The 15,491-nt window shown below is 37.4% G+C and overlaps 1 protein-coding gene across 1 annotated transcript in view; it reads right to left on the bottom strand.

The window, feature by feature from the left end:
• Positions 1 to 935: 935 nt before the first annotated feature.
• LOC140850308 (serine/threonine-protein kinase TAO1-like) overlaps positions 936 to 15,491 on the bottom strand; it is a 62,780-nt gene continuing 48,224 nt past the window's right edge. Inside the window, 4 exon segments of the mRNA XM_073240049.1 lie at positions 936 to 1,647; positions 1,650 to 1,910; positions 14,065 to 14,247; positions 15,148 to 15,360. Coding sequence (XP_073096150.1) covers positions 1,462 to 1,647; positions 1,650 to 1,910; positions 14,065 to 14,247; positions 15,148 to 15,360 — 843 coding nt within the window. The 3' untranslated portion in view covers positions 936 to 1,461.

The raw sequence follows: 15,491 nt of genomic DNA, 5'->3' as shown, positions 1-15,491 counted from the left end.
TTTAATCAACAACCTGGCCTCCTGCTCCAGGCTAATAATTTGCCAGCAAGCTCAAAATTCCCTGATTATCAATAGTACCTATGTAGAGATATTTTCCAGAGGGCAATGAGTAACTTGGGTGGTGAATAGAGCACTGAGGTAGTTCGGAGATGTGACTTCTAGTCTCTACTTCATCTGACTCATGACCTTGGGAAAGTTATTTCATGAGTTGTTCCCTATGAAAAGACTGAGACTGTGAATAGACCTTAATTTGGTCTGTTAGAATATAATGAAACAGTCAAAGCAGCTAGATCCTGTTCTCCAAGTCTATTAAAGACCTCTATGATGAAATGGCATCTCCTTTCTGATCCGAATCTATTCTCCACTTCTTACAAAGCCACACGTCCCAGTTATTAATTCCATTGCAAAGTTGGGAAGGGCCTGGAAGATGGGCATCTCTGAGGCTCTCAGGCTGGGCCTGGGCTGCCCACTGTACACTCCCCACACACAGACACACACACTCTGAGAACCATAATATGGCTGATGAGTCTCACACTGGTTCATTTGTTCCAGCCAGAAACCACCTGTTTTCCTATTTCTTTTGAATCATGGTCAGAGAAGCTGTGGTTAAGGTCTCACAGCTAGTATTGATGGGGCTGAAGATGAGGACCCAGATCAGTGCTGTGAAGCAATTCCCACAAAACTTGTGACCCCCGAAGCACTTCCATCTCACCATGCCTCAAAGAAGGCACAATTGAATGGACCAAAAAAAAATCACTGACAAACTTGCAGCATTGAGAAAAAGAATTAGGTTGTCTTCTACTCTCTGAAAAAGTCAATGCAACCCTTTAGTGTTCATGAATTTCCACTTTTTTTTCTACTTCAAATGAGGCCAATTTAATAAACAAAAGTCAGACAAAATACATTTATTTAATAAACAAAATACATTGGTGAGGGGATACGGATGTTTCCATAATAACTTGTTTTAGCATATGCTGCCTGCTGTGAGTGGCTCATAAGAACCTGGGTGGGGTATACAGAGAAAGGCTTTAGATCTTTTCACAAATTTCTTAGGATAGAGTTGCCCAAAGATAACGATGACTCAAGCCACTGCTGAATTCTGTTTTTGCAGTTTTCAGAAAATACCCTATCTAACCAGTTTCTTTTTACTACGTGCATTATATGTGTGTATATGTGTATTTGATAAAATACACATACACACCAATTCCCCTTTTCATAAGATTTCCCCAAAAGTTAAAAACAAAAAATACCAAACATACCAAAAACAAAAAATACCAGCTAAATACTATGACATCCCAACTAGTAAACACAAAACAAACGCTTTACAAAAATGAATAAAATATACCATATGCACTCAGCTTCCACATGGTGGGACCCAAGTGAGGAGGCTACTGGGATGATGTCTGTAGGTGGTTTCTTGTGGCGGACAGCTCAGTGGAATTGCCATTCTCAGTTATTAAGTTATGTGTAAGACATGTGTGACCCACTTGATATTTGTGAAGTGACACTCGTGCTTCGGCTCATGCCCTGTTCCATCCGTCCCCCGGAAGCTGTCCGCCTCAGAGCCTGAGGGCTAATGCCAACTCCCATACTGCTACCTCGGGGTACCCATTGCATTGGCTCGGAAGGGTGACCTCCATGACTGGGGGCCCACCTTGCAGTGGATGGCCGCAGACTTGTGGTAGGCCACCTATGGGATGACCCAAGTGAGGTCCTGGATCCCCAGCAGGATTGTGAGGCAAATCAGAAGCTCTGGAGGAGCTGTGGCTGAATGCCTCAGGGGCAAGGTTACTAAAACCTAGTCTCTCACTTTCAGAATTAAAAGCTTTCATTTGTCTTGCTCGACGCTCCAGCAGGCTTCGTATTCGTTCCCTGCATTCATTCTGAAATGTCAATAGCTCTTCTTCAATCTGTGGTGGTTTGGGGGGGGAGGCAAAAAGAAAGCTCATTTATTTAAAAAAATCTACAAACTACAGGAGCAATAATTATTGTGGTTTAAAGTGAATCATTAAATGACCACTCAGGCTATTTTAAAGGATGTACATTTAAAAATCAAAGAGATGTACTGTAGGAATCATATATAACTTATATTGCTAAAATGTATATAATCAAGTTCTTAAAAGCAAAGGTAATAACCTCTATTAAAATAATAAATCAAGGCAATTATCATCAATGGCTACTAAATCCATTAGGTAAAAAGAATGAAAAAGAAAATGTGTAAGGAGAATCTAGCCTTATTAGACATACCATAATGTCACTCTAATAAAATAAATATGGTATTGGTGTAGGAACCAGCAATTAGTAAAACAGAAACAGAATGAAGTTTGTAAGTTTTTAATGCAGGACAAAAGTACTAATTAATTTAATGGGAAAAACAACACAGGCACAAGTGGCCAACCATCTGGAAGAAAATAAAAATGGAACCTCATCTGATACCATATTCCACACAGATCAGAGCATTAAGTGATTAAGAGTGTAAGTGAATGCACTGAGCAAACAAAAACTATAAAGTTTCCATTAGAAAGTTAGGACACTCTATGTACTTAGAAATTAGTGGTTAGATAGCCATCACAATCAGTTCTGGACAACTCACAGGCTTACAATTACATATAGCTGACTATAAATTTTCTTTAATGTGAAAAAATACATAATAAAGTCAATGACAATGGGAAGAAGTTGATGGAGAACTTGTTAATGAATGAGAATACCTGAACCCACTCATCAAATATCACTTCAAAGTGGGACAACTAGACATTATATATATTTTGATGTGATGCGAAAGGAATTGTAACACAGTAACCCTTATGAAAATTCCTCACAATAATTTTTAAAAGGAAAAAATTTTTTAATATAATCATGCCCCTAGATCTAATTACCAGTTTACAGGAAATATAAAGTAAAGAGGAATGCATTAAATGACACCATGAGGTTGGAATCAGCCAAATCCAAAGGTGAGAATTCCTACAAAGCCAATGACCCAGTCCACAATAATACAAGAAAGGGCAGGGGAGAGCAAAAGGCTTAAAAGACAACCAAATGCAATGTCTAGACCATGTTTGGGCCCCAGTCTAAATAAACCAAGAAGACATTTTTTAGGTACAAAGGGAAATTTAAGTAGGGACTGAGTATTAGGTAATCTTAAACATTTATTATAATTTTGTTAGTTAACACAATGGAATTATGACTATGTTAAAGTAAAAGAGCCCTTATTTCTTATCTGTGTTTAGAGTGAAATGATTCTATGCTGGGATTTGCTTTAAAATATTCCAGATACTCTGCCCCATATTCTGCTCCCCTAAAAAGCTGCATGTGGAGTCGGGAAACAGATGAAATATTAGCAAGATACTGGTAACTGTTGAAGTTACCCAAATATCCAAATGAGTATTTGGGGACTTCATTGTACTAATTCTTAATAATTTCACTAATATTTTTGTGTATGTTTGAAAATTTCCATGATACAAAGTTTTTCAAAAATAGGAAATAAAGAGTATTTGTAAATAAATATTCAATTAGGTTTCAAGATATTTGAGGACTTAAGCCAAATGTCATTGTTCTCTACAGAAATCTACCTCAACAAATGTTTAATTTTTATGTATTTTTTTAACTAAATTGTCATTGATATACAATCTTATGAAGGTGTCACATGAGCAACATTGTGGTTACAACATTCACCCATATTATCGAGTCCCCTCTTATATGTCATTTTTTAAAGTGTCCTTTAAAAAAAAAAACACACAATTTAGCATGGAAACACATGCAGATAAAAAACTACCACATAATATGATTGGACATAATAACAAATTTATAAAGTGAAGCAGAAATACAAAGGGATGGAGTAATTCACTCTATAGGGGAAGAAGAGTAGGGCAAAGAAGTCTTCTCAGAGAAGGTGACAGAGACTGGATTCTGAAGGAAAAGCACAAGTTTACCAGAAGACAAGGGAAGGGAGAGATATTTTCAGCAGAGGGAACATGGGCAAAGGCATGCAAAATGATAAAATGTGTGTGGGGAATTACAAATAGGACTTCGGTAGGGTGAATCTGAAAATTATTAAACTCTTCCCCAGTACTAAAGTGTTACAAAGGTTTAAAGAGGGCATTTCATAATGAAGGTTGAAAGAGAACTTAGATTAGACACAATGCTTCTTCTAAGGGAAAGGTATTAAATTGTTAACTGTGGTGACTTCTGAGTGGTGGGATTAAAGACATTTTAAATTCTATTTGTTTCTCTATAACTGCCAAATTAAAAATAGTGTGTATTTGTAAAATAACTTTTCTACTCTTTTAATATCTACATGCCTTTGCCCATGTTCCCTCTGCTGAAAACACCTTTCCCTTCCCTTGTCTTCTGGTAAACTTGTGCTTTTCCTTCAGAATCCAGTCTCTGTCACCTTCTCTGAGAAGACTTCTTTGCCCTACTCTTCTTCCCCTATAGAGTGAATTACTCCATCCCTTTGTATTTCTGCTTCACTTTATAAATCTGTTATTATGTCCGATCATATTATGTGGTAGTTTTTTATTTGCATGTGTTTCCATGCTAAATTGTGTTTTTTTAAAGGACACTTTAAAAAATGACATATAAGAGGGGACTCGATAATATGGGTGAATGTTGTAACATATAAAATAACCAATTCATATGGAATTAAATTTATATATCTGTAAGGATTCAAATAACTTCAAATTTTTCTTTTAAATCTTTTTCTATTTTAAAATTTCAAAAATCCATTTATTAAGAACATTTAATTCAAAGGACCTAATAAATGATAGGCTTGTACTGAGGATTTAACTAATTCGAATGCCTTGTATATTATTTGAAGGAAACTCATGATACAAATGTTAAACACATTAATGCTTATCCACTTTTATCCAGTAAGCACAGCTTCAATTTTGTTTGCTGAATTAGTTTTGTCATTTAAGAAACTCAGAATATTTTTCAATAAAAATTAAAACTAAGATTTGTGATAGGCTATAATAACCCCCATTTCTTTGAAAATATCTTATTACTGTAAATAAGAAGGGTGGTGTCACTGAGTATAAGACTTCTGAGACTTCTCTCCTAACCTATCTTTTCTGAAATCAAATGTGATATTTTTGTGTGAATACTTTCAGTTTGAAATGTCCTATAAGATATTCCAATTGTCAATTCTTATTTAAAAACTACCAACCATGCTGTTGATACTAAGTGAAATATTCAGGAAAAATTAAAGGAAATGATAAAACAAAGAAAAGCCCATTTATACTTTGGAAATACTGCCACTTTTTATGCATGTATGAAATTCACATAGAATTTTAACATTTATAGTTATGTTGTCATTTTGCTGAAATTTAATGTAAATGAAGCACAAGAAAAGTTTCAGTAAGACCTCATGTGAGCCTCAACTGAGGCTTACTCTGTTGGCGGCCTGGAGGACAATTCTTGGTTCATTTGGAGGCTGAAAGCAATCTTCAAACAGAATTATTATTCATCTAGAAACAACTAACATTCTCTCTGGTTCCACCTCTATTTTCAGATGACTGTTTCTTATCTGTGCAACCAGTAAGCACAAAGCACAGAAAATATAGATGTTATGATGTTTAGAAATCATGCCATGGGTGCATCATGGTCTTGGTAGTTGCCAACTGACTGACCCCAAACTGCTTTATAGTCATGCACTTCACTTGAAATGTAAACATGAACCCTAAAAATCAAGTAGCAACTCAAAGCACTGTAGATTTATTCCACTGTTTCTTTTATTATTTTTAATACTAAATGAACTTATGCATGTCCATTATCAAAATAATGTAAACCATCACAACCAATCTACCATACTAATATAGCCACTAAAAGCATTAGTTCAATTCACTTTAAGTGTGATTTGTCTTTATTTTATTCAATACCTCATAAGCATTTTTCCCCATTATTACTTTCTTTATAGCCATCATTTAAATGGTAGAGTAAGATTTTAAGTGGTTTGGTCATGAGCACTTAATTATTTTAGATGGTTAGGTGTTTTAAACCATTATAAATGATGCCATAATTAACATATTTATGCATATTGCTTTTACTGTATTCCGGATTTCTTTTCTCTAAATTCTTTGCTTAACATTTTCAAAGATCAATATATACTTCCAAATTGCTTTCCAAAATGCACTAACAATGTATAAGAGTTCCACTGCACTTCTGGCAATGCTATCAGCCCTATGCCAACATTTTACCTGGTTTTGTAGAACATAAAGGCCTTAGTTCATATATATTGAAGTAAGACTACACCTGATACTTATTAGCACTCTTTAACTGCGCCACTAGGTGGAGCTAAAAATACAAATAAAACTACCAATATTTCTCTCATAACACTGTTACTGAAATAGAATAGGTTTTTCTTTTAGAGATAATTTTGAAGCATAAGAGATGGAACTTTAAATTAAATTTTAAATGTGCAAGTTGAAATCAGGCATATTTATGAATTCTATACATGGGACAACTACATTTTTCTAAAAATTTATATGTGTTTCAATCTGCCCATCTTGAATGAGAAACATAATTGAGATCATTTTTAGAGGCAAGTAACTGTCAAAAGAGCCAGTAATAAAGACAGCTGAGTCACCGAAATACCAACACCTTAAGACCATATTTTTTAAATATGAATGAGGTATTCTATTTTTATCACAAGAACTGTAGAAAATAGGGGAAAAATCTATGGGCCAATTAATAGTCCAGAAGCAATGACAATTTCTAATAGACAAAACCCTTAGGCACATGGTAACTTACAATGGACCAATGCACCTAAGACCATACCAGCTGCTGAGAACTTATGGCTCAGGAATTCTGGAACATAACATTCAATCCTGGATACAACTGATATTCTACTACTACTCAAAACAAATGTCTTTCCTCTCTTTCTTTCTCCAAATATTCTACCCATTATTCTTTCTCCAAACACACACAGACATAAGCCTCTTAAAGGATACAAGTGAATTTAGGGATTCTAGTTCAAATGTATATGATAGAATAAGTAAAAAAAAATAAAGATACACCTAGAAATAATATTTTCAGCCTAACTCTTCATCTGTGTAAAACTGGTTTTACGTTCTGTTTTCTAGTAATCTACCAATCTGTACAGTTCCAGACCAAGGATGAATGAATAAAGTATATTCCCGATCCTTTTTCCTTGTCTCTCCCAAGCAATTGCTAAAGTTTTTTCCTTCACTATCCAACTTTTTCTCCAATTTATTTTGGTACAACTAGGTACACGAAAGAAGTGAGCAAGACAGAGCCAGAGCTATCCTTCCACAATTCAACTGTCTTCACAAAACTCCACATCATCCCTCTAGCAATTACTACTTAAGTATATTCCCTTAATATATCAAATTCATTAATTTTAAGGTTCATTACTGAATCAGTAATTTTAAAGAAAAAGAAAACACTACCAAAACTAGAATTAAGCAAATAGGGTATTGTGAAAACAATCTAATGCCACCTCTGTCATCATGAAAATATATTTATGAAATGATTTTGAGGAAAGCAAATACTAGCACAATTACTTTTCTTTGTTATCATTAATCATAACATGAAGAACACTATGTTTACTAGGGATTATGATTACTAGGGTCCCCTTTCACCAAGTCCCCCCAACAAGCCCCATTACAGTAACTGTCCATCAGCGTAGTAAGATGTTGTAAAATCACTACTTGTCTTCTCTGGGTGTAACAGCCCTCCCCATGCCTCCCCCCCCCGACATTAAACATGCTAATCGTAATACCCCCTTTCTTTTTCCCCACCCTTATCCCTCCCTTCCCTCCCATTATCCCCAGTTCCTTTTCCTTTGGTAACTGTTAGTCCATTCTTGGGTTAGTCCATTCCTGGGTTCACTTTATTCTTCCTTCTCAGGATTGCTTTGGCTATTCAAGGTCTTTGGTATTTCCATATGAACTTTTGAACTATTTGTTAAAGTTCATTGAAGAATGCTGTTGGTAATTTGTTAGGGATTGCATCAAATCTGTATATTGCTTTGGGCGGGATGGCCATTTTGATGATATTAATTCTTGCTAGCCAAGAGCATGGGATGAGTTTCCACTTGTTAGTGTCCTCTTTAATTTCTCTTAAGAGTGTCTTATAGTTTCCAGGTTATAAGTCTTTCACTTCTTTGGTTAGGTTTATTCCTACATATTTTATTCTTTTTGATGCAATTGTGAATGGAATTGTTTTCCTGATTTCTCTATTGGTTCATTGTTAGTGTATAGGAAAGCCACAGATTTCTGTGTGTTAATTTTGTATCCTGCAACTTTGCTGTATTCCGATATCAGTTCTAGTAGTTTTGGAGTGGAGTCTTTAGGGTTTTTTTTATGTACAATATCATGTCATCTGCAAATAGTGACAGTTTAACTTCTTCTTTACCAATCTGGATTCCTTGTATTTCTTTGTTTTGTCCGATTGCCGTGGCTAGGACCTCCAGTACTATGTTAAATAACAGTGGGGAGAGTGGGCATCCCTGTCTCGTTCCAGATCTCAGAGGAAAAGCTTTCAGCTTCTCTCTCTTCAGTATAATGTTGGCTGTGGGTTTATCATATATGGCCTTTATTAGGTTAAGGTACTTACCCTCTACTCCCATTTTGCTGAGAGTTTTTATCATGAATGGATGTTGAATTTTGTCAAATGCTTTTTCAGCATCTATGGAGAGGATCATGTGGTTTTTGTCTTTCCTTTTGTTGATGTGGTGGATGATGTTGATGGATTTTTGAATGTTGTACCATCCTTGCATCCCTGGGATGAATCCCACTTGGTCATGGTGTATGATCCTTTTGATATATTTTTGAATTCGGTTTGCTAATATTTTGTTGAGTATTTTTGCATCCATGTTCATCAGGGATATTGGCCTATAATTTTCTTTTTTGGTGGGGTCTTTGCCTGTTTTTGGTATTAGGGTGATGTTGGCTTCATAGAATGAGTTTGGGAGTATTCCCTCCTATTTTTTTGGAAAACTTTAAGGAGAAAGGGTATTTTGTCTTCTCCGTATGTCTGATAAAATTCCGAGGCAAATCCATCTGGCCCAGGGGTTTTGTTCTTATGTAGTTTTTTTATTACTGCTTCAATTTCTTTGCTCGCAATTGGTTTGTTTAAAATTTGTGTTTCTTCCTTGGTCAGTCTTGGAAGGTTGTGTTTTTCTATGAACTTGTCCATTTCTTCTAGGTTTTCCTGCTTGTTAGCATATAGGTTTTCATAGTATTCTCTAATAATTCTTTCTATTTCTGTGAAGTCCGTCATGATTTTTCCTTTCTCATTTCTGATTCTGTTGATGTGTGTTGATTCTTTTTCTCTTAATAACTTTGGCCAGAGGCTTATCTATTTTACTTACTTTCTCAAAGACCCAGCTCTTGGTTTCATTGATTTTTTCTATTTTTTTATTCTTCTCAATTTTATTTATTTCTTCTCTGATCTTTATTATGTCCCTCCTTCTGCTGACTTTAGGCCTCATTTGCTCTTCTTTGTCCAATTTTGATAATTGTGACGTTAGACTATTCATTTGGGATTGTTCTTCCTTCTTTAAGTATGCCTGGATTGCTATATACTTTCCTCTTAAGACTGCTTTCGCTGCATCCCACGGAAGTTGGGGCTTTGTGTTGTTGTTGTCATTTGTTTCCATATATTGCTTGATCTCTATTTTAATTTGTTCATTGACCCATTGATTATTTAGGAGCATGTTGTTAAGCCTCCATGTGTTTGTGAGCCTTTTTGTTTTCTTTGTACAATTTATTTCTAGTTTTATACCTTTGTGGTCTGAAAAGTTGGTTGGTAGAATTTCAGTCTTTTGGAATTTACTGAGGCTCTTTTTGTGGCCTAGTATGTGGTCTATTCTGGAGAATGTTCCATGTGCACTTGAGAAGAATGTATATCCTGTTGCTTTTGGATGTAGAGTTCTACAGATGTCTATTAGGTCCATCTGTTCTAGTGTGTTGTTCAGTGCCTCTGTGTCATTTCTTATTTTCTGTCCAGTGGATCTACCCTTTGCAGTGAGTGGCGTGTTGAAGTCTCCTGAAATGAATGCATTGCATTCTATTTCCTCCTTTAGTTCTGTTAGTATTTGTTTCACATATGTTGGTGCTCCTGTGTTGGGTGCATATATATTTATAATGGTAATATCCTCTTGTTGGACTGAGCTCTTTATAATTATGTAATATCTTTCTTTATCTCTTGTTACTTTCCTTGTTTTGAAGTCTATTTTGTCTGATACTAGTACTGCAAAACCTGCTTTTTTCTCCCTGTTGTTTGCATGAAATATCTTTTTCCATCCCTTGACATTTAGTCTGTGCATGTCTTTGGGTTTGAGGTGAGTCTCTTGTAAGCAGCATATAGATGGGTCTCGCTTTTTTATCCATTCTATTACTCTGTGTCTTTTGATTGGTGCCTTCAGTCCATTTACATTTAGGGATTGCCATTGCTGGCTTTGCATTTGTGGTTACCAAAGTTTCAAGGTAAGATTCTTTAGTCTTACTGTCTAACTTAACTCGCTTATTGAGCTATTATAAGCACTGTCTGGTGACTTTATTTCTCTCCTTTCTTATTCCTCCTCCTCCATTCTTTATATGTTGGTTGTTTTATTCTGTGCTCTTTTGTGTTTCCTTTAACTGCTTTTGTGGGTAGTTGATTTTATTTTTTGCTTTTAATTAGTATTTGGTTGGTCTGCTTTCTTTGCTGTGATTTTATTTTCTCTGGTGACATCTAGAGCAGTGATATTCTCTGGTGACATCTAGCCTTAGGAGTGCTTCCATCTAGAGCAGTCCCTCTAAAATACCCTGCAGAGGTGGTTTCTTGGAGGCAAATTCCCACAACTTTTGCTTGTCTGGGAATTATTTAATCCCTCCTTCATATTTAAATGATAATCGTGCTGGATACAGTATCCTTGGTTCAAGGCACTTTTCTTTCATTGCATTAAATATATACCATTCTCTCCTGGACTGTAAGGTTTCTGTTGAGAAGTCTGATGATAGCCTGTTGGGTTTTCCTTTGTAGGTGACCTTTTTCTTCTCTCTAGGTGCCTTTAAAACTCTGTCCTTGTCCTTTCTCTTTGCCATTTGAATTATTATGTTGTCCTCTTTGGGTCTCTTCTGTTGGGAGTTCTGCATGCTTTGTAATCTGAGCAACTATTTCCTCCCCCAGTTTGGGGAAGTTTGCAGCAATTATTTCTTCAAAGACGCTTTTCATCCCTTTTTCTCTCTTCTTCTTCTTCTGGTTCCCCTGTAATGCAAATATTGTTCCATTTGGATTGGTCACACAGTTCTCTTAATATTTTTTCATTCCTGGAGATCCTTTCATCTCTCTTTGTGTTAGCTTATCTGCATTCCTTTTCTCTGATTTCTATTCCATTAACAAACTCTTGCACCTCATCTGCTCTTAAGTCCTTCCAGAGATTGTTACATTTCTGTAATCTCCCTCTGGACTTTATCCCTTAGCTCTTGCATATTTCTCTGAAGAACCATCTGCATGGTTATGATCTTTATTTTGAATTCTTTTTCAGGAAGATTGGTTAGGTTTACTCCTTCTCAGGGGTTGTCTCTGTTAGTCTGGTCTGGATCAAATTCTTCTGCCTTTTCATGGTGATAGAGGTAGTTGTGCGGAGCTGATGCATGTGATGGCTGGGAGAACATCCCTTCTTGCTGGTTTGTGGCCTTCCTCTTCTGGGTGAACAGTGACCCCTAGTGGCTTGTGCTGGGCACCTGCTTGCAGATGGGGTATCTGATTCTTGCTGGGCCGCTGTGGATGAAGCTCTTCCCGGTTGCTGTGGGTGTGACCACTGCCTCTATGTGCCAGAGGGGGAATGGGCCAGAGGCTGTTTATCATCGTGAGGGACCTCTGAGCTGCACTGCTGCCCAGAGGGTTGGGGCACCTGGAGTTCCCTGGGAAATCCAGTTACTGGGCTGATTGCACTGGGGCACTTCCATCCAGCTGTGAGGCCCCTGTTCCTTTAAGATTTTCAAAGGGCACTCGCTTTTCTTTGTCCCAGGGGTGCCAGCTGTGGGGACATGCTCACAGGTCTTCCTGTCCTGTTTCCCTAGCATTCAACACACCACACACTGTGTGTCTGTGCTCCAGTGCAGATGGCTGGGGCTGGCAATTTAGCAGTCCTGTACTTCCTCTCCCTCCCTGGTCAGACTCCTCTTCTCCTGCCAGGAGCTGGGGTGAGGGGTGCTTGGGTGCCACCGGGCTGCATCTTGTATCTTACCCCCTTTGCGAGGCACCAGGTTCTCGCAAGTGTGGATGTAGTCTGGCTGTTGTCCTGTGTCTTCTGGTCTCTCTTTTAGGAATAGTAGTATTTGTTGTATTTTCAATAATATATATGGTTTTGACTGGAACAAATAGTTCAAAAATTCATATGGAACCACCAAATACCCCGAATAGCCAAAGCAATCCTGAGAAGGAAAAATAAACTGGGGGGGGGGATCTTGCTCCCCAACTTCAACTCTGCTACAAAGCCACAGTAATCAAGACAATTTGGTGCTGGCACAAGAACAGGGACACAGACCAGTGGAACAGAATAGAGACTCCAAACATTGACCCAAACATATACGGTCAATTAATAAATGATAAAGGAGCCGTGAACATACAATGGGGAAGTGACAGTCTCTTCAACAGATGGTGCTGGATAAACTGGACAGCTACATGTAAGAGAATGAAATTGGATCACTGTCTAACCCCATACACAAATGTAAATTCAAAATGGATGAAAGACCTGAATGTAAATCATGAAACCATACAACTCTTAGAAAAAAGCATAGGCAAAAATCTCTTGGACATAAACATTAGCAACTTCTTCATGTATATATCTCCCCAGGCAAGGGAAACAAAAGCAAAAATGAACATGTGGATCTATATCAAGCTAAAAACCTTCTGTACAGCAAAGGACACCATCAATAGATCAAAAAGGTATCCTACAGTATGGGAGAAGATATTCATAAATGACAGATCCGATAAGGGGTTGACTTCCAAAATATATGAAGAGCTCACACACCTCAACAAACAAAAAGCAAATAATCCAATTAAAAATGGGCAGAGGAGCTGAATAGACAGTTCTCTAAAGAAGAAATTCAGATGGCCAACAGACACATGACAAGATGCTCCACATAGCTTGTCATCAGAGAAATGCAAATTAAAACCACAATAAGATATCACCTCACACCAGTAAGGATCGCCACCATCTAAAAGACAAACAACAACAAATATTCATGAGGTTGTGGAGAAAGGCGAACCCTCCTACAGTGCTGGTGGGAATGTAAATTAGTTTAACCATTGTGGAAAGCAGTATGGAGGTTCCTCAGAATGCTCAAAATAAAAATACCATTTGACCCAGGAATTCCACTTCTAGGAATTTACCCTAAAAATGCAGCACTCCAGTTTGAAAAAGACAGATGCACCCATATGTTTATCGCAGCACTATTTACAATAGCCAAGAAATGGAAGCAACCTAAGTGTCCATCAGTAGATGAATGGATAAAGAAGATGTGGTACATATACACAATGGAATATTATTCAGCCATAAGAAGAAAACAAATCCTACCATTTGCAACAACATGGATGGAGCTAGAGGGTATTATGTTCAATGAAATAATCCAGGTGGAGAAAGACAAGTACCAAATGATTTCACTCATAGGTGAAGTATAAGAACAAAGAAAAACTGAAGGAATAAAACAGCAGCAGAATCACAGAACCCACAAATGGACTAACAGTTACCAAATTGAAAGGAACTGGGGAGGATGGGTGGGAAGGGAGGGATAAGGGTGGGGAAAAGAAAGGGGGCATTACAATTAGCATGTATAATGTGGTGGGGGGGGTACAGGACGGGCTCTACAACACAGAGAAGACAAGTAGTGATTTTACAGCATCTTACTGTGCTGCAGGACAGTGACTGTGAAGGGGTATGTGGGGGGGAAGTCGGTGAAGGGGGGAGCCTAGTAAACATAATGTTCTTCATGTAATTGTATATTAATGATACCAAAATATATATATATGGTTTTGGGCGGAGATTTCCACTGCTCTACTCATGCCACCATTTGGCTCTGCCCCCTCACAATTACTTTTTTCTATTACTTATACCTGTTGTTCTAAGCGTGCCCTGCGGTAGGAGACCCTCTGTTCAAGCTCCCGAAGCTCCTGAGCATGTTGTGCCTCAGCCTGCAGCTTGATTTTGTTCTGATATGCATTCAGCAGCTCCAGTTCCTGCTGCAGCTGCATTTTCAAAACCTGGCACTCTGCCTCCTGTGCTTCATCCAAACGCAGCTGAAAGAGAGAAAGAAAACAGACTTATTCTCCTGTGAGCTATCTTTTCATGACCTCTGGAAAGGAGGAGGTGTAAGTTAAGACAGACTACTCTCCTATGGGGCACAGCTGTTCTCTCTTACTTCTTGGAGTAAACATCTCTGAAAAAGGAAAACATAGCAGCAATGATGGCATTATCAGGATGAAGCTATCATTAGCTATTTGGATGATGTCTAAATAATCATTATTTTTTAAAGAAAAATATAGAATCTGATATAAGACTCTGAATCTTTTCTCTCCAATGGAAATAACTATAGAACAGGGACAAGCATGCTACAGCTTATGGACCAAATCTGAACAGCTACCTGATTTTTCGTTTTTGTTTTACAACAGCCCACTAATAAGGAATGGTTTTTATATTCTGAAATGGTCACATTTTAAATGGCAATGTAAGTACCCACATAATAACCTTAATTTTTCCTCCTGGCCCACAAAGCCTAAAATATTTACTATCTGGCCCATTAAGAAAACGTCTGTAAACTTACACAGCAAATATATTTTGTATCTGCACTCAAATGGAACCACCTGGATTCCCAATCAAGTACTACTTTTCGAACGCTGCTTAACAAAGCTGCTTCTCCAATCTTGATATGCTGTTGGTGTATGTACTAAACCCCTGCAAGGCACCAGCAGAGAGCCTTTGTAGAACCTCATGTCCAAGTGTATCAAAGAGAATTATATATACATCATGCATATTTCCAAGCAATGCTGAGAACAAGAAGAATATGGACCAGCAGCACTATTTCCCAAGGTGCAGCAGAGTTTTCATTTCCACCTTAATATTTTAATTGTTGGGATTTTATTCAGGTGGTAGAAGGAAAGGGGTGCTATATTTGTTTTGCCTAAGTAAAATAAACTTACAGCTTGAGTGGAGAGCATTTCACGAATGCTGTGGTCACACTGCTCAGCTAAGATGGCTAACTTCCGGGTATGCTCCCTCTTAAGCCGTTTCAGAACAGCTTTGCGCTCACTCTTTGGGGTAGTCTCCCGTAAGTGATTTCTTAAAGCTTTGTACTTTCTGGTTTGGATTTTGCAGGTGTCCTGGAACTGCTTTTTGATTTGGAGTTTTTTAGACTGTAAAGAAAAGAAACAGACATATAATTTTTAACATATGGCATTTGGTATAGCATATGCTTACATGAAAAGGCTAGAATAGAAAAGAAGAAGAAACAAAAACTCAGATCATAAGGTTGCAGGTACCTCTA

The sequence above is a fragment of the Manis javanica genome, chromosome 7, assembly GCF_040802235.1.
Source record: "Manis javanica isolate MJ-LG chromosome 7, MJ_LKY, whole genome shotgun sequence".
Classification (NCBI taxonomy): domain Eukaryota; kingdom Metazoa; phylum Chordata; class Mammalia; order Pholidota; family Manidae; genus Manis; species Manis javanica.
This window is presented reverse-complemented; position numbering and strand designations above follow the sequence as displayed.